The following is a 21,652-nucleotide window of genomic DNA, read 5'->3' as shown; positions in this document are numbered from 1 at the left end:
TACGTAAACATGTACACTGCAGCCTTTTTTGAGCCTCCCACAAAGCTTAAGCAAGGTCAAGAAACAAGGACCCATGCAGCAAGAATAGAAAAAGAAACAACAGTGTGCTGTGAAACAATGGTAAAGGCAGCATGTGGGGGGGTAACGGGACATCCAAACATTATCATCTCTCACTCTCTGTTATGTGATCTGGTCATACTTTTGTTTCTAATAGCTACAGATCAGGAAATCAGAAAAAATGTACATCAAAACACTTCCTTCACATTCTTCCTTCAATAATTAATCACTTTTAAATCAAAATTTAAATAATTTACTGAGCGATATTATGTAATGTACCATTTAAAGGCTATGAATGCAAAATAATCCATTAAAAAATATACAACTGGATCATTTCCTACAAAGACTCCATGTTAGATGACATACTGTATTATTGTTTCATTGATTTGAGATATTCAACAGTAAGAGGCCACAATAAAAGCTACAGATTCTTGGGACAGCTGATGCTGGAGCAGCTTGCATGGTGCGATGTGTGTTAAATAATGGAAATGTTCCCCCTGAGTGAAATACTGCATTAAAGATCCGTGTGTTTGAGTAAGGAAGAGTGTATGGCCCATTAGCCACAGGCAGCCAAAGAGCTTGATCACGTAAACTGAAAATGGTGGGAGATCACGAAGGGATCATCTAGAAAAAAATAAAAGGTCCGTTTGACAGATGAGTTTGTTCCAAGTACACACACATACACACACACACACACACACACACACACACACACACACACATCCTCCTGTTTACCATGCAGAAAGGGCTTAGGCGTGCTCAGACACAAAGACATTACCTTCACCTTTATTAGAGTGTGTGTGTGTATATGTGTGTGTGTACATGACAATAGCTGGGGCAGCTTTATTATCATCATCATTGCAGCAGCAGCAGCAGCAGCAGCAGCAGCACAATGGGCAGAAACAAGTTGCTGAAGGCAAAGCCAATAACAATAACGTTGAGCGAATGCTGATAATCAATCACCTCTGCTTGTTTAAAGAGGCTGTTGGTGTGTGTGTGTGTGTGTGTGTCCCTGTGTGTGTACAGGATTCATTCTATTTTCAATATTGTGATATATGAATGAAAGAAGTGAGGATTTTGAGCAAAGTCTGGAACTGTCCGTGTGTAGACTTACTGCACATACTATTCTGACTAGAACGTATTCAAATATGCTCTGTTTTTCTTTCATATGTACTGGTGTGCACCCAAATCATCTATTCTGTGGTTTCTGCTGACCTACTCTTTATGTATATTGTCCATTTATGTGTACCTTGAACACACATTTGTGTCTTGATTTGCTTCTTGATTTGAATGCAAGCATTCCGATGTTTATCTGCTTTGTGTAATGTGTGAATCTTACTTTGCCTTTTTGTAATTTAATGGTTCCTGGAATGTGGACATATTGATGTTCCGATGATGGCAGCCAATCTATGTGAGCTTACTGATTTAGATCACGTGACAAATTCACTTAATATGACAGTCAAACGATTACCGACTTTTATCCTGAAGAAGGCGATATGTGTAGAAACACTGATTCATAGAATCAAAAACACAACTACTGCATCAGAGGAATAAGTGTGTGGCTCCCTCCATGTTTTCTGCGTTGCTGCAGTAGCAGAGCTCCTCACTGTTTATGTGCAGCAGGGTGGCGAGGGTGCGCTGACTGGAAGCTAAATGCTTTGTGTCTCATTAACTGTGATTTGTGATTAGTGTGGGAAGCCCTTGGCTAAATAGGTGGCTATCATATTTTGGGGGGCTTAATCATATTTAGTTCTCTGGACGGGCTGTGACCGGACCTGCACACGGGAGGACAGTCACTGCCCATCCTGCCAAACATCGAATCAATTATCACCTTTAATGAGGCATCATTCATTTTCATCATTACCAGAGAATTTATTCAGGGACTGAAGCCAAAGAGGATTTCTACACAGTCTTAGGTTTTTGCAAACACAGCACGGAGAGACGTACGCCTCAGTCTCCCCATCCTCATCCTCGCCTTCCTCCATATAGTCGGAAGACTATAAATCACATGTGAAAGCATACAGAGCAAAATAGAGTAGCACGTGTTGGCTTCAGGTGCTGTGAGGAGTGGAGTAAAGTAGCTAGAGTTGAACGCGAAGAGAAAGAATGTCTCTTTATGTTCATGTTAGGAGGATGTTTCACTCCGGAACATCCTTGTAAGACTCAGTCTATTAATGATAAGGTTGGTATTATCATTTTCTTTCTATTATTATCACCAATCTCCATAAAGAGACTGAAACCAACAATGAACCTGTCAAACAGGAGGACACTATTATTAAAAAAAAGAGCACTACTATTAAAAACACATTGAAGCCAAATGGTTGCATGAAGTGCTATATTTCGTCATGCTCCTTTTTGTCTCAGTGGCTGGAGGGGAGTATTGGTGGCTGTGTTTGATTGACAGCAGCCTGCAGGCTTGGCTCTGGTACTGCTGGAAATAATAGACAAAGTAAACAAACAGTTGTAGCCTATTAGCCATAGGCAGACAATGTGTTGTTAGTTGGTACAAAGGACCAGAGCAGGATCTAACTGGACCAAAGTGATATGTCTACGTGCTGTTTAATGTGCTGTGGCTGAGCATCTAACCTGCAAAACTATTCAGATCAGTCTCAATATTAATGAACGCACACAGATGAATTCACAAATCTATTTCAGGATTTATATATTAAATGACTGTCTCCATATAAATATTTTTAATGCCGCAGATATTTTTTTATATAAATATAAAAAAAAAACATTAAATAAGGTTAAGGTTCATTAATAAGGTTAACAAATGTACTTTTGATGCATTTGTGGCTCCCTCTGTTTAAGGGTGGAGATAAGCCTGGATTTGAGAGTATCATTCAATGTGATCATGTAGTGTTGATAAATACTTAAGTGGACAGTCATTTTATATAGAAAACCCAAACTTTTGTGCATCCTTCTGCGTGCATTTATTACAACTGAGACTGATCTGACTCCATAGCAAACTGATGTTAGCAGCACACTTTTCCCCAGTGAATGCTTGTTTGGTGGCTCGTTCAGCAAACTAAGACGCATGTTTATGTTTGACAGTGAGATAAGAATGAATCTTCGCAGGAATGCTAATGTGGTTGTTCAAAGTCTGTGTGGTGTCGCAGGCTGCTTTCTGGTTGATAGAACGGACGAGTGTGGAAAAATAAGTTCATGGATTAAAGGTTTAAAAAAAAAAAAAAAGTCAAGATGGAGGGGACATTAGGGAGGGATATTTACTGAGGCACAATCAAACTGTGGCACTGAAGGTATGTATACTTACAGTACAGTCCCAGGGCTTGGCAAGCGGAGAAGGGAAAGAGAAAACACAGTGAACATGAGAGAAAGAGAGTGTGGGAGGAGTGCGAAGAGACATAGTGGCTGGAAACATCCTGACAGAGGAGAAAAAGGAGGGAAGACCAGTGGAGTTTCTAGCCTAGCCTTAATCTGTTCATGTGCTAACCAGAGTGGCTGAGTATGACTCATCATGTCGACACTAGAACATTTGTTTAAAATTACAGCAAGAGAGACGCAAGAGGAGAAAGGGAAACAGAGCAGAGTGAAAGAGAGAAACAGAGGATTTAAGAGTTCACATTTACTCAGATACAAACATGATATGATATAAAAGGCTTAGAAAATGAGTCCCAATGTGTCCAATCAATTCATGTCACACAACTGGAGGGCTTGTGATCAAAACTTTGATCTGTCTTTGATTTTACATATTCTTTTCTCTGTTTTGCATATTCTTTTTTGATTTATCATTATTTGGGAAGTATATATGTACTTTCGATGGTTACAGTCAAACCTGAAGCACTTTATAAACTATATTCTGAAAAGTTTAATGAAGATTTTACCCATACCCAGACAAATTGACAACCAGGTTGCTCATAGTTCCCATTATGCACAGTGGAAAGGTGATATTGATGCATCAGCTTCTGATCCTTACACTAATATAATTACAGGTAGGACTTTGGAGGCATTAAAAGTCCTGCAGAGCATCTGGAACAGGGTTTTGTTTGAGCGGGCTGTTCTCCCCCCTACTATTAAATCTAATGGGAGACCAGAGGACTAAAGGAAACTTGATCTAATGGGAGATGATTAATGAGGCCCAGTTGGTGTGTGTTTGTACTCCAGCGCAACACAACCACATGTGATATATGGGTCTGCAAACCAGGGATGTACGTGCAGGTGTGTGAACGTGTGTGTGTGTGTGTGTCTGTCTGAACGTGTGGAGCTCATTGACAAATGGCTGGTGGAATAAATCAGGACCATATTCGCTCTCTCGCTCGCTTTCACCTTTTCACTTTCTCTTTCTTCTTCTCTCCTCTCTCAATATTTCAATCTCGCCAACACACAAACACATAGACACGCAAATCCACAGGGAGTGCTCCATGTTGGTTTACATAATTATGGGTGCAGAAACCCGTCTGACAGGAAAGGAATAAATAAGTTTTATAGTCCAGGAGGATAATTCTTGTCAGAGTGGCACAATTCTGCAACAGCTCTGTGGCACTTCAAAAAGAAAGACCCCTGGCTCTGTGAGTCTGTGTGTGTGTGAGTGAATGTGTGTGTACATCTATGCTGGAAACCTCCAGTTGCTTTGAGTGTGTGTGTGTTCCTTTGTCAGCACAAGTGAGCATGAGTGGTTTTTTTTCAAGGAAACAGAAAGATAAAAGAGGGCACATGACACTCCATTTCTCATACAGTATGGCTGCTCGATGCGATTATGTTGAAAGGTGACAAGTTGTCTGTAAAGTGTCTCCGAGCATTGAGTCCTTCACCCCACAAGTGGCTTTCACTGTTCAATGAGGCTGAGGTCTCAATTCAAGTGTAACAAACAGATTCAGGAAAGCAGCACTGAACTGTTTGGCTGAGCCACCTTAGCTGAGGCCATGAAGGTCGTGTAGAACTGGGAGTACGTTAAATGAAAGTTTTGCTTCCTTTATAGCCGAAGCACTTGCTGTTGTGAAGTACACAAATAGGACTTTTATCGAAAATTCACCTCAAGTTTCAGGCTGTTGTTTTTCTCAAGATATGTGTTCCGAAATATAAATGAGTTAACCATCAAATACAACACGCCGTCCCCCAAAACTGATGGGACAATCAGTAGCAAATACAGTTTTATTAGAATATGGATCTTATGTTTTGAAGTTATGGTCATTGTTTTTCTTTGTTGCTACGTACCAACATTGGTGGAATCTTAAGTTTGCTTATAGGCCAAAAAAATCCAGTAAGTAAGAGACAATCAGACGGCTTGTAAACAAGCCATTGTATAAAACCCTTTTTCTGGAGGGAAAACGCACACCTCAATATGTCAATAATAATCCCTCATTGGAAAGAAAAGAGGTTGGAAGATAGCTGTGTCCAAATTCAATACTAAACACTATTTCCCTGCAGGTTTATGTACTGTGTTTGCACTGGAAAAGTGCCAGAATTAAATGTACTATAGAAGTATATCAAATATAATAGATTTTTGAGTGTCAAGTTCAATTGGCAGTGACCTTTTATTTCAGTTACAATTTAATTGTTATTGACGGGAGGAATGATGGCCAAAACTACTACAATACAGTAAGACCTAAGTTATAATAAACTACTGAACATTAAACGCCATCCATGGGCCAATTGGTGTAACGTGGAACGTAATGATGGAAAATTATCTCCTTGATTTTTATGAAGTCAGCATCTTTTCTTACCTGCGGGGTTGGAGAAGTCGAGGACACTGGTCGCTGGCTGCAGCAGGTCGGGGCTGCTGGACGACAGGTTACCAGGGATTGGCATGATGGCCACGCTGTGACGACATTGCTTGGTACCCACAATGCTGTCGTCCTGAGACTGACCCATGCCACCGTCACTATACAGGAAAGCAGGGATGGCGGGGAGAGGTTGGAGTGGGGGAAAGGAGGGGATGGGATTAAAGAAGAAGGGTGTGATATGAGAGAGAGAGAAAAAGAGGAAAATTAGATTTTCTCAATCAAAGACAAGCTTAATGTTCTAAAATCAATTTTAGGCTGTTCTTTTGCAGCAGTAGACATTTTTTTTTTTTTTAAACTGCCTGAATATTTTTATTTTTATTTTTTGAGTTTTAAGCACAAGTATTAGAGTGAGTGTCTTTCCCTTCATCTTGAGAACATATAAAAAATAAGATCTCATAACAAATAATATATATATCAGCAGATTTAATCAAAATGTCTACTCTTGCAGAGTGACTACACCAAATATCAGTATCAATATATTTGTCTTTTAATATGCAGCAGAGGCACAGCTGAAAGTCATCCATGAGGCGGTTTCATGAGTGGCAGGAACTGATAAGGAGCATCCACAGACAGAGACAAACAAGTTCACCAAACCCACACAAAAAAACACACGCACACAAACAGAGACATAAACAAGCATTGCAAACAGCAGAGCACAAATGAAAAGAAACAAAAAATAATGAGGATTTTAGCTCATTCAGATGTTTTCCCATGACTTTGCAGGTATTCTTTTTATTTGCAAATCTGTACATTGTGTCCCTGCTTTTAATTTTGGCTTCTGAATCCATCTGTTGGTGTTAGCATCTAGCCCTCTGCTCTCATGTGTGTCCACGGCCACATTATAACTGGACAGGCGCCTTTCTACCTGACTCCTCAGCGGTGTTCAGGGATATGCAAACATCAACCTTTACATTAGTGGCCTCATTAGACTGCCTGGATCTGCATACTTGTGATGGAAATGGCAACTCCTTTGGGGCAAACACACAGACAGATAGGTTGGGTTTTGTGATTCTAAATGCCTCAAATGATAAATGTGTTCCTGAAGGCTGGATAGCACTTTCTTTGTGGTGAATTTCACCTCAACCAGGGTTTCTGCAGGGTTCACTCAGTAAAATGTAAGACATTTAAAGACCTTTTTTAATACTGCATAGAGTGAAATTAAACTATTTTCCAGACAAAGTACAAAAGAATGATGGACAATTAGTAGGGATGATATGGCACTTTTCCTAATAATAATAATAATAATTATTATTATTATTATATCACATTTTCTAGTGCTTCCAAACAGCATGTAACAATAAATTGGGACCAAGACAAGCAGCATAAAATAGAACATGGATTAACTGATTAAAGAAGACTCATTCATTTAGGTTCACTTTAGTTTTTTTTAAAAGAGACACTGGCAGGTCTGATGGAGCTGACTGAAACACAAAACAGTGTGCAATCGGATATAGAATCATTTAATAACTTTACCTTCACCTTTAACACCTTCATATTTGTTTTCAATTTAATGTGTATGTGTATTTTTCTAAGACCTGCAGGCACCCTGTCAATCTAAGACCTTTAGCAGTATCTAGCATTGACTTCATTGATTTAAATTGAGACAGAGTTAATCTCATTCTGCCTGCATGCTTGACTATAGCTCCCCTCTAGCTGTGTGTGTCGGTACAGTATGTACCGAAAACGGTGCAACAATGCGGGGCTTCCACTAACACAGCCGAGTGCGACTGTAGCAAAGCCTCTGTAATCTTGAGGTTACTGCACCGACAAGATGGAGGAAAGAGAGGAGAGAAAAAGATGGAAGGACAGTAAAACAGAGATGAGCAGGAATAGGGCTCAAAGAAGACTTGATTGACTTGTGAGTCTGACCAAGGCAAATCAGGACAGACATAATTATACACGATGATGACAAACAAATGTGTGTCAGGTTTGGACAAAAAACTGTTCCTTGATATTTTCTACAACGTCCCTGCAGAATGCAGTACATATTGTTGAATAACAGAACATGTCTGACTGGTGAACACAAATTTAACCTGAAAGTTTGAATGTGAATACAAAGGGAAGGAGCACCTTGACTCTGGAGAAAAATGGGATTTGTGTGTTAAAGGAATTAGCATGAAATCTACAACTGCAGTCCTCTAGAAATGCTGCTGGAGGTCAGTGGTGCTGGTGAGTTTGTGTGTGTGTGTGTGTGTGTTTGTGGCTGCCTGCTGTGCGCAGGTCTGCAGATGGATACTGAATTAAATGGTTAGAGAATGGTGAGTTACGCGAGAAGTCTTACCCAAACAGGCCCCTGAAGCAGCGGAGACGAACAGGAAGAGAGACGACATTGAAAAGCGTGAAAAACAAAAAGAAACAAAACAAAAGAAAAACAGAAGCAGAGCTCTACTGAAGTGATTTAGCGATACAAGTGCAGCAGAGTGACAAGGCCTCTCATTTCTCACAGACTGAAAACAGCGCAAACACACATGTAGGTTGACAGAGTATACAATAGATAAAAGTCTGGACACGCTGACAGGATGGCTGAAAAGCAATAGTTTCATACACAGCACATGACAGGAAATTGCAGGTTTTGTGAGGAAATCCAACTCGATTATTTGACCTGTTGACCTGATCTGTCAGAGAGAGGCAGGAAACACTTAAAGATTATATCTTAAGAAAAAAATTCAAGAAAACAGAATTATCAATAGCTTGTTTGACCACATAAAACACGCAAGTACAGAAACATAGCTTTATCATGCATTCCTTCTCTTCCACAGAAAGTCATTTCTTGCAGATGATTATATTTTAGGTGAATTTATTGATTTTAGGCAGGTCTTTAACTGTAACAGAGTGATAATTCTAAATGCCAACAGAGTAATAATTCCCTGAACAGTTCTTCTTTCAGTTGGAGCAGCAGTGCATCAGTGATGTAGTGAGCATGCAATAAAATGTGGACTTCTTGTATGGGTGAATGTGGAGTTGCACAAACACTCAATAACACAATGGCCGATAGTGATATGCAGCATGATTTAGTATATATAACTGTATCACAAAGAAGTAGAGAGGATGGAAATGGCATCATGAGACATAGGGTTACTACTTTATTGTCATCCCACTAAATCACATGGACTTCTGAGACAAACTGACTAAAGGCTAAAACCTCTGTCTATTGCTTTCCAATCTATGGAATGTAAATCAACTGGGCTTGTCAATATGGGATGTGTGTAAAGGTGCATGCACAGGCCCTGACATCTTAATTTGGCAGAAAAACGACTTGTTTATTGCCAATGTGTCCTTGTCATATAAAATCCTCGTCTGAAGTGGAGCACAATGTCAGCCAAGAACAGAAGGAAGCCGCAGCAGTAACCGTGAGTCTGTGCATGTATGTACGTATGTAGGTATGTAAGAGCATCTGAATTGGATTTCAAATTGTCGCCACACATTAACAGATGTTTAAGATGTAAGCGAAGGCATTGAGACAGAGAGTTGTTATATAGCAACATTGGTCACAGGTTGCATCCTTGTAAGAGCAAGTGTGTCCTTAAAACGACAGTGAGTCAAGTGCGTGTGTGGGCATACTTAAAACATCTTAAATCACATTGTCCTTAGAGCAGCCCGTAACTTTTGTATTAATGCATGTGCTCACACATACACACCCAGAAAGACACACCCTGTAGATACCCGTCTGATTTTCATCCTACAACATGCACTGATGAATCCTAGTGACCCAAATCACCCCTCATCTCCACTCTCATCTGCAGTCTCTTTAATCAGCCATCAATTCCTTTGAACCAAAGAGTAGTTTGAATGGTGCCGACCAACAAAATAAGAAGCAATGAAAGCCCCTTGTTTGGTCGATAAATAGAACGCAGCAGAGAGCCTTTGGAAGCTGTGCATCGAGTCAGATCAATGGCCGTGTGATGGCGTGTTTGCATTATGAGACAGAGCAAATTAGTTTCCATGCAAACTGTGTGGCTTTGTAGACATAATCACTGCAGAGCTAGAAACTGATGGAGTAGAAACAGTGAGAGAGACAAGTGAGGGGGCACAGATATGCATGTCGTGTCTGTGTGAGTGAGTCTGACTTTACAGTGCACGAGAGCCACGCTGATGGTTTTCTCTATAATTAACCAGGCGAGAACAGCATCTTCTCTCGCACACTCTGACACAGTATGGAGTTAAATGAGGCCGGGAGAGGCATGAATTTTGAAATGAAATCAAGCCTGTATCAGCATGTTACGGGTGGAATATTGAATGCGAGTCTCCATCTGCACGATTGCTTTCTATTGCTCCAGATGCTACGAGAACAATGGCTGGTTACAGATGACAACGACAATGGTTATATGATGACGACGACGACGACGATGCCTTTTACATTTTTGCGATTGCGACATAACAGCAGCTGAAGATAAGTGCATTGTGAGTAGAAAGAGTGTTGCATCGCAGACAACCATAAATAAGAAAATGTTAAAGTAAATGGCACATGTTTAGAACAATAATCCTGTTACTACAGTTTAGAATAGGTCAACGTTACTTATTTGGGTACCACCACTCTCTAATAAATGTTGGTATGGATTTTAGTGAAATTTATGTGAAATCTCTCCATTTCCTGCCCATACAAGCTACGACAGGACACTGAAATGTGCTTGTCTATCATTTTTGAAGCGGTGCAATAAGTAATAGCAAAGCTACAGGCTTTTGGAGATTAACATTAAAATGGTTGCTACACCACTGATGCAGAGACAGTAGACGAATCCAGTCAGAGAAGACCAACTCCAGAGTGGTATTTGAGGAAGGTAAACCCGCCTAAACTGACCTTTTAAAACTACAAAATCAGACTTTTAATTTTCAGCGGAAAGTGGAAGTTGTGAACACAGCACATATTTATACCTACAGCAGTTTTAAACAAAACCCGACCTTACCATTCATTTGGAGTCACACTTCTGTCCGTGTGACTAAAGTAAGTCCAATATTCATTCTCATTTAGCTGTTTGTGGTCTCTACAAACTTCTGAGGGATATATCTGTCTCTATATCTGCTAAATGCACCACTATGTTTACCCAAAAGTTGCTAACCACTGTGTCTGTTGGTGGTTTGGTACTGAGGAGGTAGTGTACAGTCTGTTTTTAGAGCTTTTATACTGGAAACAGCTGCCTGCTGCTGTTGAAAATGTCCCAGTTCAGTTGCAGGCCAGACAACTAAAAAATGAGCTGAAATTCACAAGAAGCTCTGTAAAGCCGAGGGCTGCTGCAGCCTCAGGTGAAAATTCTCTGCACGTTCATCGCTACAAGCGACCTCTTTCACATTGTCATATGACACATTATTTTAAAAAAAACATTGCTTTAAAACTCTATTTTAAATCTTTGTGACATAAAACCATGCCATGTTGTGTTTATGACTAATTACCAGATTTTCTGACCATAATTTACATCAACATTTTCTGACCATTCTGTGGTGTGTATGTAGGGAATGTGGTTTCTGCTGTCACAGAGAAAGTGTCCCACATATACCTGTATTCAACCAATGTCCTTCTGCTTGTTATATATCAATACATTTAAATTAGAAAATTCATTTTAATACATTTCTATCCACTTCACACATTTCCTACAACCATAACAACAACAACGTTAACATAAATTCTCTTACCTGAATGGTTTAGGTGGCAGTATACTGAAGCGCGTCTTCTCCAGCATCTTTCTGATTTTGTTCCGTCCTCCTGACACAGTGTTAGCCTTCATTTTCCTAGTGCTCTTGTGGTCTGTAGGAAACTCCATGTCTCCGGGAAGGTCGGGGATGGAGAAGCGATTGCCTTTTTTCTCCTGGATCTTGGGAATGTGAGGGCCACCGTTCTTCTTCTCATGCACAATCCTGCTAAGGAGCTCTTTGAAGACTATATGGATGGAGGTACAGAGAGAGAAGGAGGGATATTACCATCTGAAATAATTAGCACCAATCTCAGGTGAAGTGGATGAATTGCACTCTATGTGAATTACTGTGCAAGTTTGCTCACCAAATATGTTGGTTTTGACGGTGAGAGAGAGGTGTGTGTTATTTCTAAGGATGTCAACAGCTTTGGAGATGGAGATGTTCTCAAAGTTCTGACCATTGATCTCCATGATCTGAAACAAGACACATGACATGACAACATTATAGCAGGTCAAAATAATGCAAATCCTTCGCATGGGTTTCTTTGGGGTAACAAAAAAAACAAAAAATAAAACATTGATTTCCTCTTGAAACAATTATACTTGACTGAAATCTGACACACATTAATTGTATTCTGGTTTGCCTGTCATGGTATTACTCTGTGCAAAGCAGTTTACTAAATGCAAAGAGTGAACAATGTGGTCACTCAGTTACTCTAAATGAAACAAAAAGGGAAGCGAGCAGTGCAGTGTGACTGCTGGGGAGCTCGATTTGAACACTGCCGTTTCATGTCGCCTTTAGAAGAGATGCTTCTGTAGTTTGCTGGAGTTAAAATTAACCATCGACAAAACAAAACAATCTTTTTTTAACTCAAGGTTATCTTCGAGCTTTAGGCGGGCCACGTCAGAGCTTTTCAATTATGTATCCAGCAGAATAAATATCCAAGGGTGACATTTTTTGAGGACAGCCAAGATGGATCTTCGAATAAAAGCTGCCTCTGATCAAAACGCGGGTGTCAGATGCATAATTATGTTCCTATTGTTTCTCAGACCTCCTCACAAACAGTCCGGCCTTACCAGACTTTATGGAGGGCACTTATGGATGAATGGAAGAATAAAATTTGGAGTTTGTTCCCAAAGTCACTCCAGTGACCTGATCTTCAGGTTGTTGTGCTGAGAGGTGAATCTTTACTGCAGTTTGAGGTCATGTGCACTCTAGAGTATGTTGTGCCTATGGGCTCCCCTATACTATAAACGGTTCCATTTTCCATTCCCTAAATACTGACCACACTCCAGGTTGCTGCTGCAAGAACTGCATGATGCTATCAAAACAATGCTTCATTGTAGCCAGACAATGAGGGGAAATCTTTTCTCGGGCTTTCAGAGAAACTGACTCAGCACTGGCTTCTGTTTAGACACTCGATAACCATAAAAACATAACAGATGAGATACTGCAGAGATGGTTGAAATGTGGAATGATCTCTTTTCTCTAGAGATCTCTTGGTATTTGTTCTCCCCACATGCAAACCATGCTCTTCTTATCTTAAAATCATCCAAACGGCTTCCCAGTATCAGTCACTTCAGTTTGGTGATATTGTAAGGGCTGAATATGGGCGCAAAACGTGTAAAACGTGTAAAACAGATTTGTTAAAATGTCTGAACATATGCTTAAAGTAAGACTGCTGACCTTCTGACTGGTCTATCTAAAGACTGCGCAACCTAAAACCTCACAGACAAAGTAGTCATACTTTGACTGCACTCCTGTTAGGAGCACGACATTATTGTGACTTTTAACTAGTTAATGTCACGTTTACAGATTTGTCCATGCATCTCATAATGTAGTTAAATGTCCATGTTCTATGTTTCACATCATATTTCATCCTGTCACATAAGACAGCACATATGCACGCTTTACACGATTTTGTGAAAAAAACGAACTGGCTAATTGTTTACAGCCATAAAGCACAGATAGCAATGTATCATATCTACTGATTCCACTTTGGATCTCACCAAGTGATATTGCATTATGTCTTCTCACCTGATCTCCCCGTTTGAGTCCAGTCTCTGCTGCCTTACTCCCTTCCTCCACCGACTCAACAAAGATGCCAAACCCTCTCTCGCTGCCGCCCTGCACACTGAAGTAGAGCGGCGACTCTCTGGACGCCTTCTGCAGGGTGATTTGTCTCCACTTAGCCTTGGCTGCGCATGCTATGTTCAGCAGCCGCAAGTGGCCCTTCATTTTCTGAGGAGGGAAAACTTGTATGAACTGAATGATGAGTCTGGGGTGTCTAGCATTTAAATTAGCTTTTGTTTGCAACCTGGATTGGAATGAAAAACAACCTGCAAATGTAATAATGTGTAATCATGTGATTTAAACACACAGCTGTTTTTACATATACAATGAGAATACAAATGATATCTCAATAATTGACTGCACATATGTCTTTGGGGACTGAAAATGAACTGACAGTCAATAACAAAGTAATAACCAAGTTTGGATTGATCTTACTGTCGTTTCTAGGCGTTTCTCAAAGTCCTCCAGGAAGTGTGTCATAGCCGGGTCACCCTCAAAGTCATTGAAGTGGTTGTTGACCCACAGCAGCACTATTCTCGTTACCTGTGAGACACAATGAGAGCTTTGTTCAAAATGCACCCTTATTTTCATACAATTTATTTTCACCCTCTAGTCTTTGCACTATTTTAGCATGAGCTGCTTTGATAAATTTGTTGAGAGCTCTTGCAGAATCCTTCATATTTAAATACGACCTCAGAAGCTGGTAGTTGCTCTAAATGCTCTAATGCTTTAAATGCAGTTTTATTTACTAAGCTACCCTGCTGTTAAAGCACTGACGTTAAACATTTCTCATCTATATAAAATGGTTAAATCAGTTCCAAATACTTCAATTGCTGCAAAATAATGCAACTGTTCTCAAATTTGTGTTTTTACTCAGTGCAATCAAGTACATCTTGCTTTATTTCCTGAAAAACAAATCTGAAGTAGTTTGTAAAACATGGGAAACAGCAGGGGAGCTAAATAATGACCATGTGCAGGCCTGCAGAAAAAATGTTAAACCACTGGTTGACTGCTTAATTTTGTCCAACAATAATTAGAAAAAAAACCTAATGCAAGGGGCATTCGGAAACAATTATTTCTGCAAATTTACAAGAGTGGTAACGTTGTTCTAACCTTTGCAAAAGGTCAAAGCAGCAACCAATACATCAACACAGAGCATCAATCAATGCCCACTTTCCAACTCTCTTTCCTTTCTCACGCCATCTCTCCACCTCTCTTTCCACATTCTGCTACTTTCTCACTGCTCATCCAGTACAGGATTAGATCCTATTTAACGGAGCTGGAGACTTCAAGCCTGAATGACAACCGCATAAAGACTATTGACAGTACAAGACTAATCTTTGGTTAAAGCAGTTATGGACAATGGGAGTGTCAGGCGTGAACGAATCACTGCTGGGCTCAAGGACAGCTGAGCTAGCTGAACTTGTATTGATCGGCGTGTGAGCGGCATAACGCATGAATTTCCATCAACATGCATGAATACAAAACATTAAGAGTGCTGACAGGAGCACAAGGACCTTTAAACAGCACACATAAAAAGTACAGAATGGAAGATATATGGGAATGGTATATAGAGTTTAGCTTGGTATGTGTACTCTACACTACGACCCTGCACTATTTACATTAACATTCCCATCCCAGTCAGCTAACGCACTTGACTTTTCATGTGGACTCTAACCCCAATACACACACACACAATCTCAAAAGTATAGTCACACGTACAAGTCTTGTTAATCCACACACAAACTTTCCAAACTTCTTTCTTTATTACCCCTCACCTGTGCAGACACACAAATCTGTGCATTCTTTCTAACATCGAACCACATATCGCACATAAACATTAACTAACCAAAGTCAACTGCTCCACAAACACACACACAGACACACAGACACACACACACACACACACTCACCGTGTCACGGAGGCTGTCCACCTGGAACCACTCCAGCAGTTTCTTGCCGACCTCCATGGGATTTGACAGGAAGGTCCTGTAGGTCAGAAGAAAGTCTTCGATGTAGGTGGGGTCCACCACCGAAGGTTCCTCTACCAGGTGCATGATTAGACGCTCCGGGGTTCCCTGGGGTGAAAAATACACACACACACACACAAACATATAAGGATACACATAGAAAAACACAAGATGCACATTCATACATACACAAGGGTATATGACACGAGTATTTAAAAAAAACATATACACTGAAGCATGCATACACACACACACGCACACACACACACACACACACACACACGCACACACCTTGAAGCAAGTGAGCACAAGAGCATGTGTACACACCAATTTGAATAATTTATGTCAGTTAATCATAAAAGCGACAAGGACATAAACTATAAAGATGAAGCTATTGAACTGAACTGTCAGTCACTCATCAATACAACAAAGATATGTGCGCACACACACACACACACACACACATATACACATATACACTTTTGCAAGAGCACACTCAAGCTTTTGTTGCTGAGATATCAAAACTATCCTGGATTGGTATAAGACCAAAATCTAAATTTATAATTGGGAACAAAATATTTATTCATTTGAACTTTTCATTTGCATTCATAAGCAGATAATATACAATGTCTCATCAGAATCATAAACTCATCATAAACTTTCTGGTTTCAGCATGTTTGTTAATGTTATCAGAGCAGAGGTTTCTGGGGGAAACGATTCATTTGACAGGGAACAGAAACTAGAAAGCCACCCACTTTTGTCTGACACAAAAAGAACAAAGCCAAAAACAGAAGCGGAAATGCTAACACTTGTGAATTGACTCATCTCCACTGGATATGTTTTGGAGCCAACAGCCTTTCTCGGAGCAGTGGCCAAGAGAATCGTTCAGGCCCATTATCCGATCAATACCTGGCTGCCTCTGGAGGCTCAGGAGAAGGATCAAAAGGCCTTGGAGCGCTTTGCAATGTAGCGTACAAGAAAATGCCCAGCAAACACTAATAGTGCTAACGGTGCCTCTAAACAATCAACTAAGAACACTGAGCAGCTGCATTGATGTTTTTGCAAGTTAGTGTATGGGAGGGCAAGGCTGATTCATAATGAGGTGGTACTCAAATCAATTAAAGGCTTTTTAGTGTATTTAGTACATAATAATGGAAATAAAGGTGATAACTTGATTTTCTGATTTGGAGAAATTATTCATGTTAATCCAAGTTTAGGGTGAGATTAAATGTGCTGCCTGCTGCCATGCAGTTTGACCTTGAACATTAAACCTTCCCAGTTTCCTTGTCTCCTTCCTGACTCATCTTGTTTAGGGTAAGTTCTTGAACAAGGTTAAATGGATTCCTATATTGAGTCATTTAACAGTGGTTCAGCTCTGGGTGAAGCACCAGTCAAACCTCTAACTTGTGTTAAGTTTAAAGCCTGAGCCATCCTGCATCCCTACTTCTCCATCCACAACAGGTTCACATTAAGTCAACATACTAATGCTAAATGCTTTCTCCAACTCCGGTTGAACTCTAGTTCCTTGAAATCTAACAACAAAACACTTAAACATTTAAAATCACGAACCTTGATGACAATGTGTCCCTTCCTGGTCCCGCTGCGGTCGAGCTCACGGTGCTCCTTCACCATCACAATCTCCCCCTCCTCCTCCACCTTGTGCGTGTTCTTCTCCACATGGTTGAGGATGCGCCAGTAGTCCTCCTGGGCGATGCAGACGAACTGGTCGAGGATAACATGGGGAAGGCGGGTGAACTTGTAGAAGAGCAAAACACTGCTCTGCACCACATACGGGTACTCAAACAACAGCACAGATGAAGCATGAGGATGGACAGGGAGAGGCATGGGAGGGATAGATGGATGACGGAAGGAAGATCCAGCAAGACTATTTCTTACACTAACTAAACTCAATTAAATAAGGTAAACGCTAAACTATCTTCCTATTATATCACAGTGAAGAGAAAGTGCTAAGACATGGCTCGTCACCACCCTACAACATCGTCCCTCGCTGCGCTTCCCTTGACTAAATCATCAATTTCTGCATTTGCCTCACTTAAGCCCTACCTCTGCAACTTCCTCTGTATCTGAAGACAGGAAATGATATGTGCAAGGGAGGAACTGGCCAGTGAAACATGAGTTACCATAAGTACATGCTGGGCTTCTTTAGCTTTGTCAAATGGTTAACAGCACAGCACAGTGCTATATCAAGACCGTCTCTCTGTGAAAAACCTAGAAAGCTATTTGTGAACACATCTGAGTAATTCACCACTCAATGACAATGTACAATAGGCCTGTGACTTAACTGAAAACCTGTATTGAGATATACCAAGCGTAATGCTAAAATCTAATAAACAAGGTGATGAAAATCAATTATTATTATCAATACATGACATGACAATGGTACTATCATATACACTTGCTCTGGTTTTTTAGTGGCACCTTGACAAATACTTGCCGTAGTCTGTCATGTGTCAGTGCAGTGTTTTTAAGTAACCTGAAATGCTGCAACTGTCTTTCTTAACTACCACAACAGCGGGTCACACAGTTATTTTTGTTAACAGTCACATTGAGGCTGTAAGTGTGTAGAGAGCACTTCAACAATCATTAGATGTTTTTTAGTCTTTTGTCGGTCTTCTTTACCTGGCAGTCGTCTAACTTGGTGCGAACTTCTCCATTCATGTACTGTTTGTCCAGTGAGGGTGAGATGCCGAAACTGTTGCCCATACAAAGAGTCTCCACTCTTCCCTCTGGATGGCTGATCTCCACCGCTCCGTTCAAGATAACATACCAGAGGTCCAGCTGCAGACAGGCGCACAGAGATGACATCCTCAAAGTTATCTGCATAAGTTACACTGTCGGTACAAATACTTGCTCATGGATCTTATTGCTTTCTATTAAGCCTTATCCACAGTTAACTCAATACACTGTACATCAATGTGTTCTTATGTGGAATATATTAGAGTGTTGAAACTGCTCTTATATGGTAAATGGGAAGCAGATGCAACACAAGTGACAATGCCAAATATGTAATGTTTAATTTTAGATCAGCAGAAATGTTGAACCTTCAGTCACTTGTCACAGCTTTATCTTAGGTCATTAGATTTCAAAGAGCACACTAGATATCACTGTAATGCAATAAAGCTGCTATGTTTGAATAATTTGAAGTAGTGGACCTATGCAAGCAGAAGACCTATACCACTGCACAAGACTGACTGTTAAAATGGCTATATAACACTAACTGACATTAGTATACTGGGAGCATAATGTGTGTTGCGTGAGGTATGAGTATGGTGCTGAAAAGGTATTGTGTCTCCAGTGGCAGCTTTTGAAAAGGAAATGCTGGCAGGCATAATATAACAAGCCATTCATCGCAAGTGTGAGAGGATGGAGGGAGGATGAACGAGCCCTGGGCTCCCTCCACAACTATAACTGATATTTCCCCCTCATTGCCTTTTCATTCTATCACTGTTTCACGCCTAGCAAATCTCCAATTCTCTCAGTGCCCCTCACTTTCTTTCCCCATCATCTTCTCTATCTCTAGTCAGGCTCTCATGATGAAATGGTAATAAGTAAGGTGAGGTAAGGTAATCAACCACATACAATATATACTGAACACAGAAGTCCTTGAGTGGCTATTTTTACGACGTTGGCTTAAGTCTAACCTGTCTCATAGCACATACACTATCATTTTATATCATGAATATTCAAGTGGGCCTGCAAAGGTGCGTATTAGGTATTATTGTCATATAAAACTGTGAGTAAGGAAAGTTTAGTTGGTAGTCCCTTGCTGGCTGCGTCTGCTTCCTTTTCTCTTCCTCTCCGTCCTTTGAGACACTTTACCTCTCGTTCTACTTCTGTTAGACCACTTTAGTTTTAGTTTTTTTTTTTCATCATCCTTTCCCATCTCTCGCTCACTTAGCAGAGTTGTGTTCACTTGTGAGAGCAGCCAAGTGCTTCTCTTTGACCTTCAACGCGACTCCATGGAGAGGAGCAGACGTGTACATCAACTGACTCCACACACACACACAGCATGGAGGCACAGACACCCATATGATGCGCAACGCTTTTAAGTGTGTGTGTTAGTGTGTGTGGTTTGGTCCTGCTGACGTGGGTTCCCCTCCTCCCGGAGCTTGGCGGCTAGACGTTCATTGCCATTTATCACCCTGTTGGTTCTAATTCTGCTGTGTGTAACCAAACAGCCATGACAGACCTCCCGTTTCTCAGGCGTGTAACTTAATTAATTAGCTGTGTAGCAGTTCAGGTGATTGACGGGGCTCTTGCTCTGCAGTGACTTTGCACATACCAGTTTCTCTATGTGAATTAGCTTTGAATAGACTGGAGAAAGCTGAGGTTTTGTGTGTACACATGAAAGGGTGTCAACACTTTTGAGTGTGTGTGTGTGTGTGTGTGTGTGTGTGTGGTTCCATGTATCTATGTGTGTTTTTGTGTGCCGTTTCTTTCATCTTGTGTATTTTTGCATGTTCACCCATGCTGGCCCACTACAAATCTCTTCGTTATGTTTTTGTTTTTCTGCCATGGAAAGACTAAAATTGTTGAACTGAAATCATCAGCAAACACACAGTTTAGTTTCTAACTAAATAAAAAACAAAAACTAGCTTAATTGTACAAGTAATTCAGTGTATTTGAATAACCTTAAGATAATAAAAAAAATAAATTGATAACTGTATACATAATATTCTTTATACTTTAAAGCCTTAGATTCAGGACATTGACTTAAAACACTCTCAGACTTCTATAGGGCACGTTTACAGTGTGCGTGATAGCCTGCGGTTTACAGATTTCTGTGTGTGTTCATTCATACCTCTTGTCTGTTGTGCAGTATGACTGTGCCTGCCTGCTCCACAACCTCGAAAACCATGACGCTGCATAAGTCTCTGCGAACAGACATGGTCATGTTGGCAAAGGCAGGCAGCTGGTGCATGAACTCCAGTAGTTGCTCTGTTTGGCAGAAAAATGCAGAAGGGGAGAGAAGAAAGTAAGTGAAACAAACTCCTGTGAAACATGTAAAAACCATGTATTGATGTAACATTTGTTCCCGAAGCATCCGTTTTTCTTATATATCTACATATCCATGCTCCTCAAAACACTACTGAACTGTTACTTTCAGAAAGAAGCCATTATAATAACATACACACACAGATAACATGTATCCTGGACTGGATTAGTGCATATTATCAGTGCTTAAGATTTTCAAGCCTAATGCCAAACTTTGACACTCTGTTTCTCTCCTGCTGATCTTCCTCTGCGCTGTGGCTGAGAACAGAGTGACCTAGCTCCAACCTGCACACTGTGCAGTCTGGCTCAGCAGCTTCCTTTTATTCACCCTGCTGTTATTGCCTCATTCATTTCCTGTCTTCCTCTTCATCTCTGTCCCTCTTTCTTTTGGTCTTTACAAAAAAAAAAAACTTGGGCTAGGCAGTCACAGGATTTTTATGTAATTCTTTGTGTTTTTAAACAGTTTTTAGTGCCAGATGGATGGAAATGTGTCAAATGGAAAAAAAAATCATTAAGATTCAATTTAGTGTATGTATATTACTATGAGTGGAAAAAATCCTGATGTGTTAAACTGACAATCTGGTGAGCCAAGCAAAGTAAAGCTACACTAGGCAAGGTTCCACATGTAAAAATAAACACTTCTCATCAGATTAAAGACTCTTGGTTGAGGACAGTAAAAAGGCAAAATTGACCAATAATAAGTAAATGCAATGTTATTACTAGGCAGTAACAGAATCTGTATAAATTCTAAGGTTGTAATCCTATTATAAATATTTTCATGACAGATTTCAAGATTGGTTAAAGAACCGCTTCGCAACATTTGTGGCTCTTGACCCCTTAAAACAAAGCTAAGTCTTCATGTCATCCACGTCATTTTTTGCTCCAGGATTGTTTCGTTTGAATATTTCCAGAGGAGGTACAATTATACAGTAATTAATAAGGGACAGGAATACGTCAAGTGACCTCTCACATGGGTTTTTGACCACTAGGTTGGGAACCACTGGGCTGAAGCATTACAATCTCTGGCTATTTATTAAAAAATACATCCATTAGATATACAGACTGACTTGGTAACATAAAATGTAATCAAAGTCAGTTATCATAAAATGTACAGTACAATACTGAGTGATAGACTAGATGTAATGTTTTCATTTACATTTGAAA

At 40.3% G+C, this 21,652-nt stretch overlaps 1 protein-coding gene across 5 annotated transcripts in view; it reads right to left on the bottom strand.

The window, feature by feature from the left end:
- LOC139213416 (rap guanine nucleotide exchange factor 6-like) overlaps positions 1-21,652 on the bottom strand; it is a 134,915-nt gene that overhangs the window by 19,395 nt on the left and 93,868 nt on the right. For all 5 annotated transcript variants that reach the window (XM_070844100.1, XM_070844101.1, XM_070844097.1 and 2 more), the window contains 9 exons: positions 20,295-20,431; positions 18,113-18,271; positions 17,042-17,194; positions 15,416-15,580; positions 13,938-14,045; positions 13,467-13,670; positions 11,794-11,902; positions 11,430-11,673; positions 5,742-5,899 (listed from right to left, as the gene is read on the bottom strand). In XM_070844100.1, coding sequence (XP_070700201.1) covers positions 5,742-5,899; positions 11,430-11,673; positions 11,794-11,902; positions 13,467-13,670; positions 13,938-14,045; positions 15,416-15,580; positions 17,042-17,194; positions 18,113-18,271; positions 20,295-20,431 — 1,437 coding nt within the window. The remainder of the gene's footprint in view (positions 1-5,741; positions 5,900-11,429; positions 11,674-11,793; positions 11,903-13,466; positions 13,671-13,937; positions 14,046-15,415; positions 15,581-17,041; positions 17,195-18,112; positions 18,272-20,294; positions 20,432-21,652) is intronic.

This window comes from Pempheris klunzingeri, chromosome 14 (genome assembly GCF_042242105.1).
Source record: "Pempheris klunzingeri isolate RE-2024b chromosome 14, fPemKlu1.hap1, whole genome shotgun sequence".
Lineage (NCBI taxonomy): Eukaryota > Metazoa > Chordata > Actinopteri > Acropomatiformes > Pempheridae > Pempheris > Pempheris klunzingeri.
The sequence above is the reverse complement of the archived record's forward strand: the minus strand, read 5'-3'. Positions and strand labels throughout refer to the sequence as shown.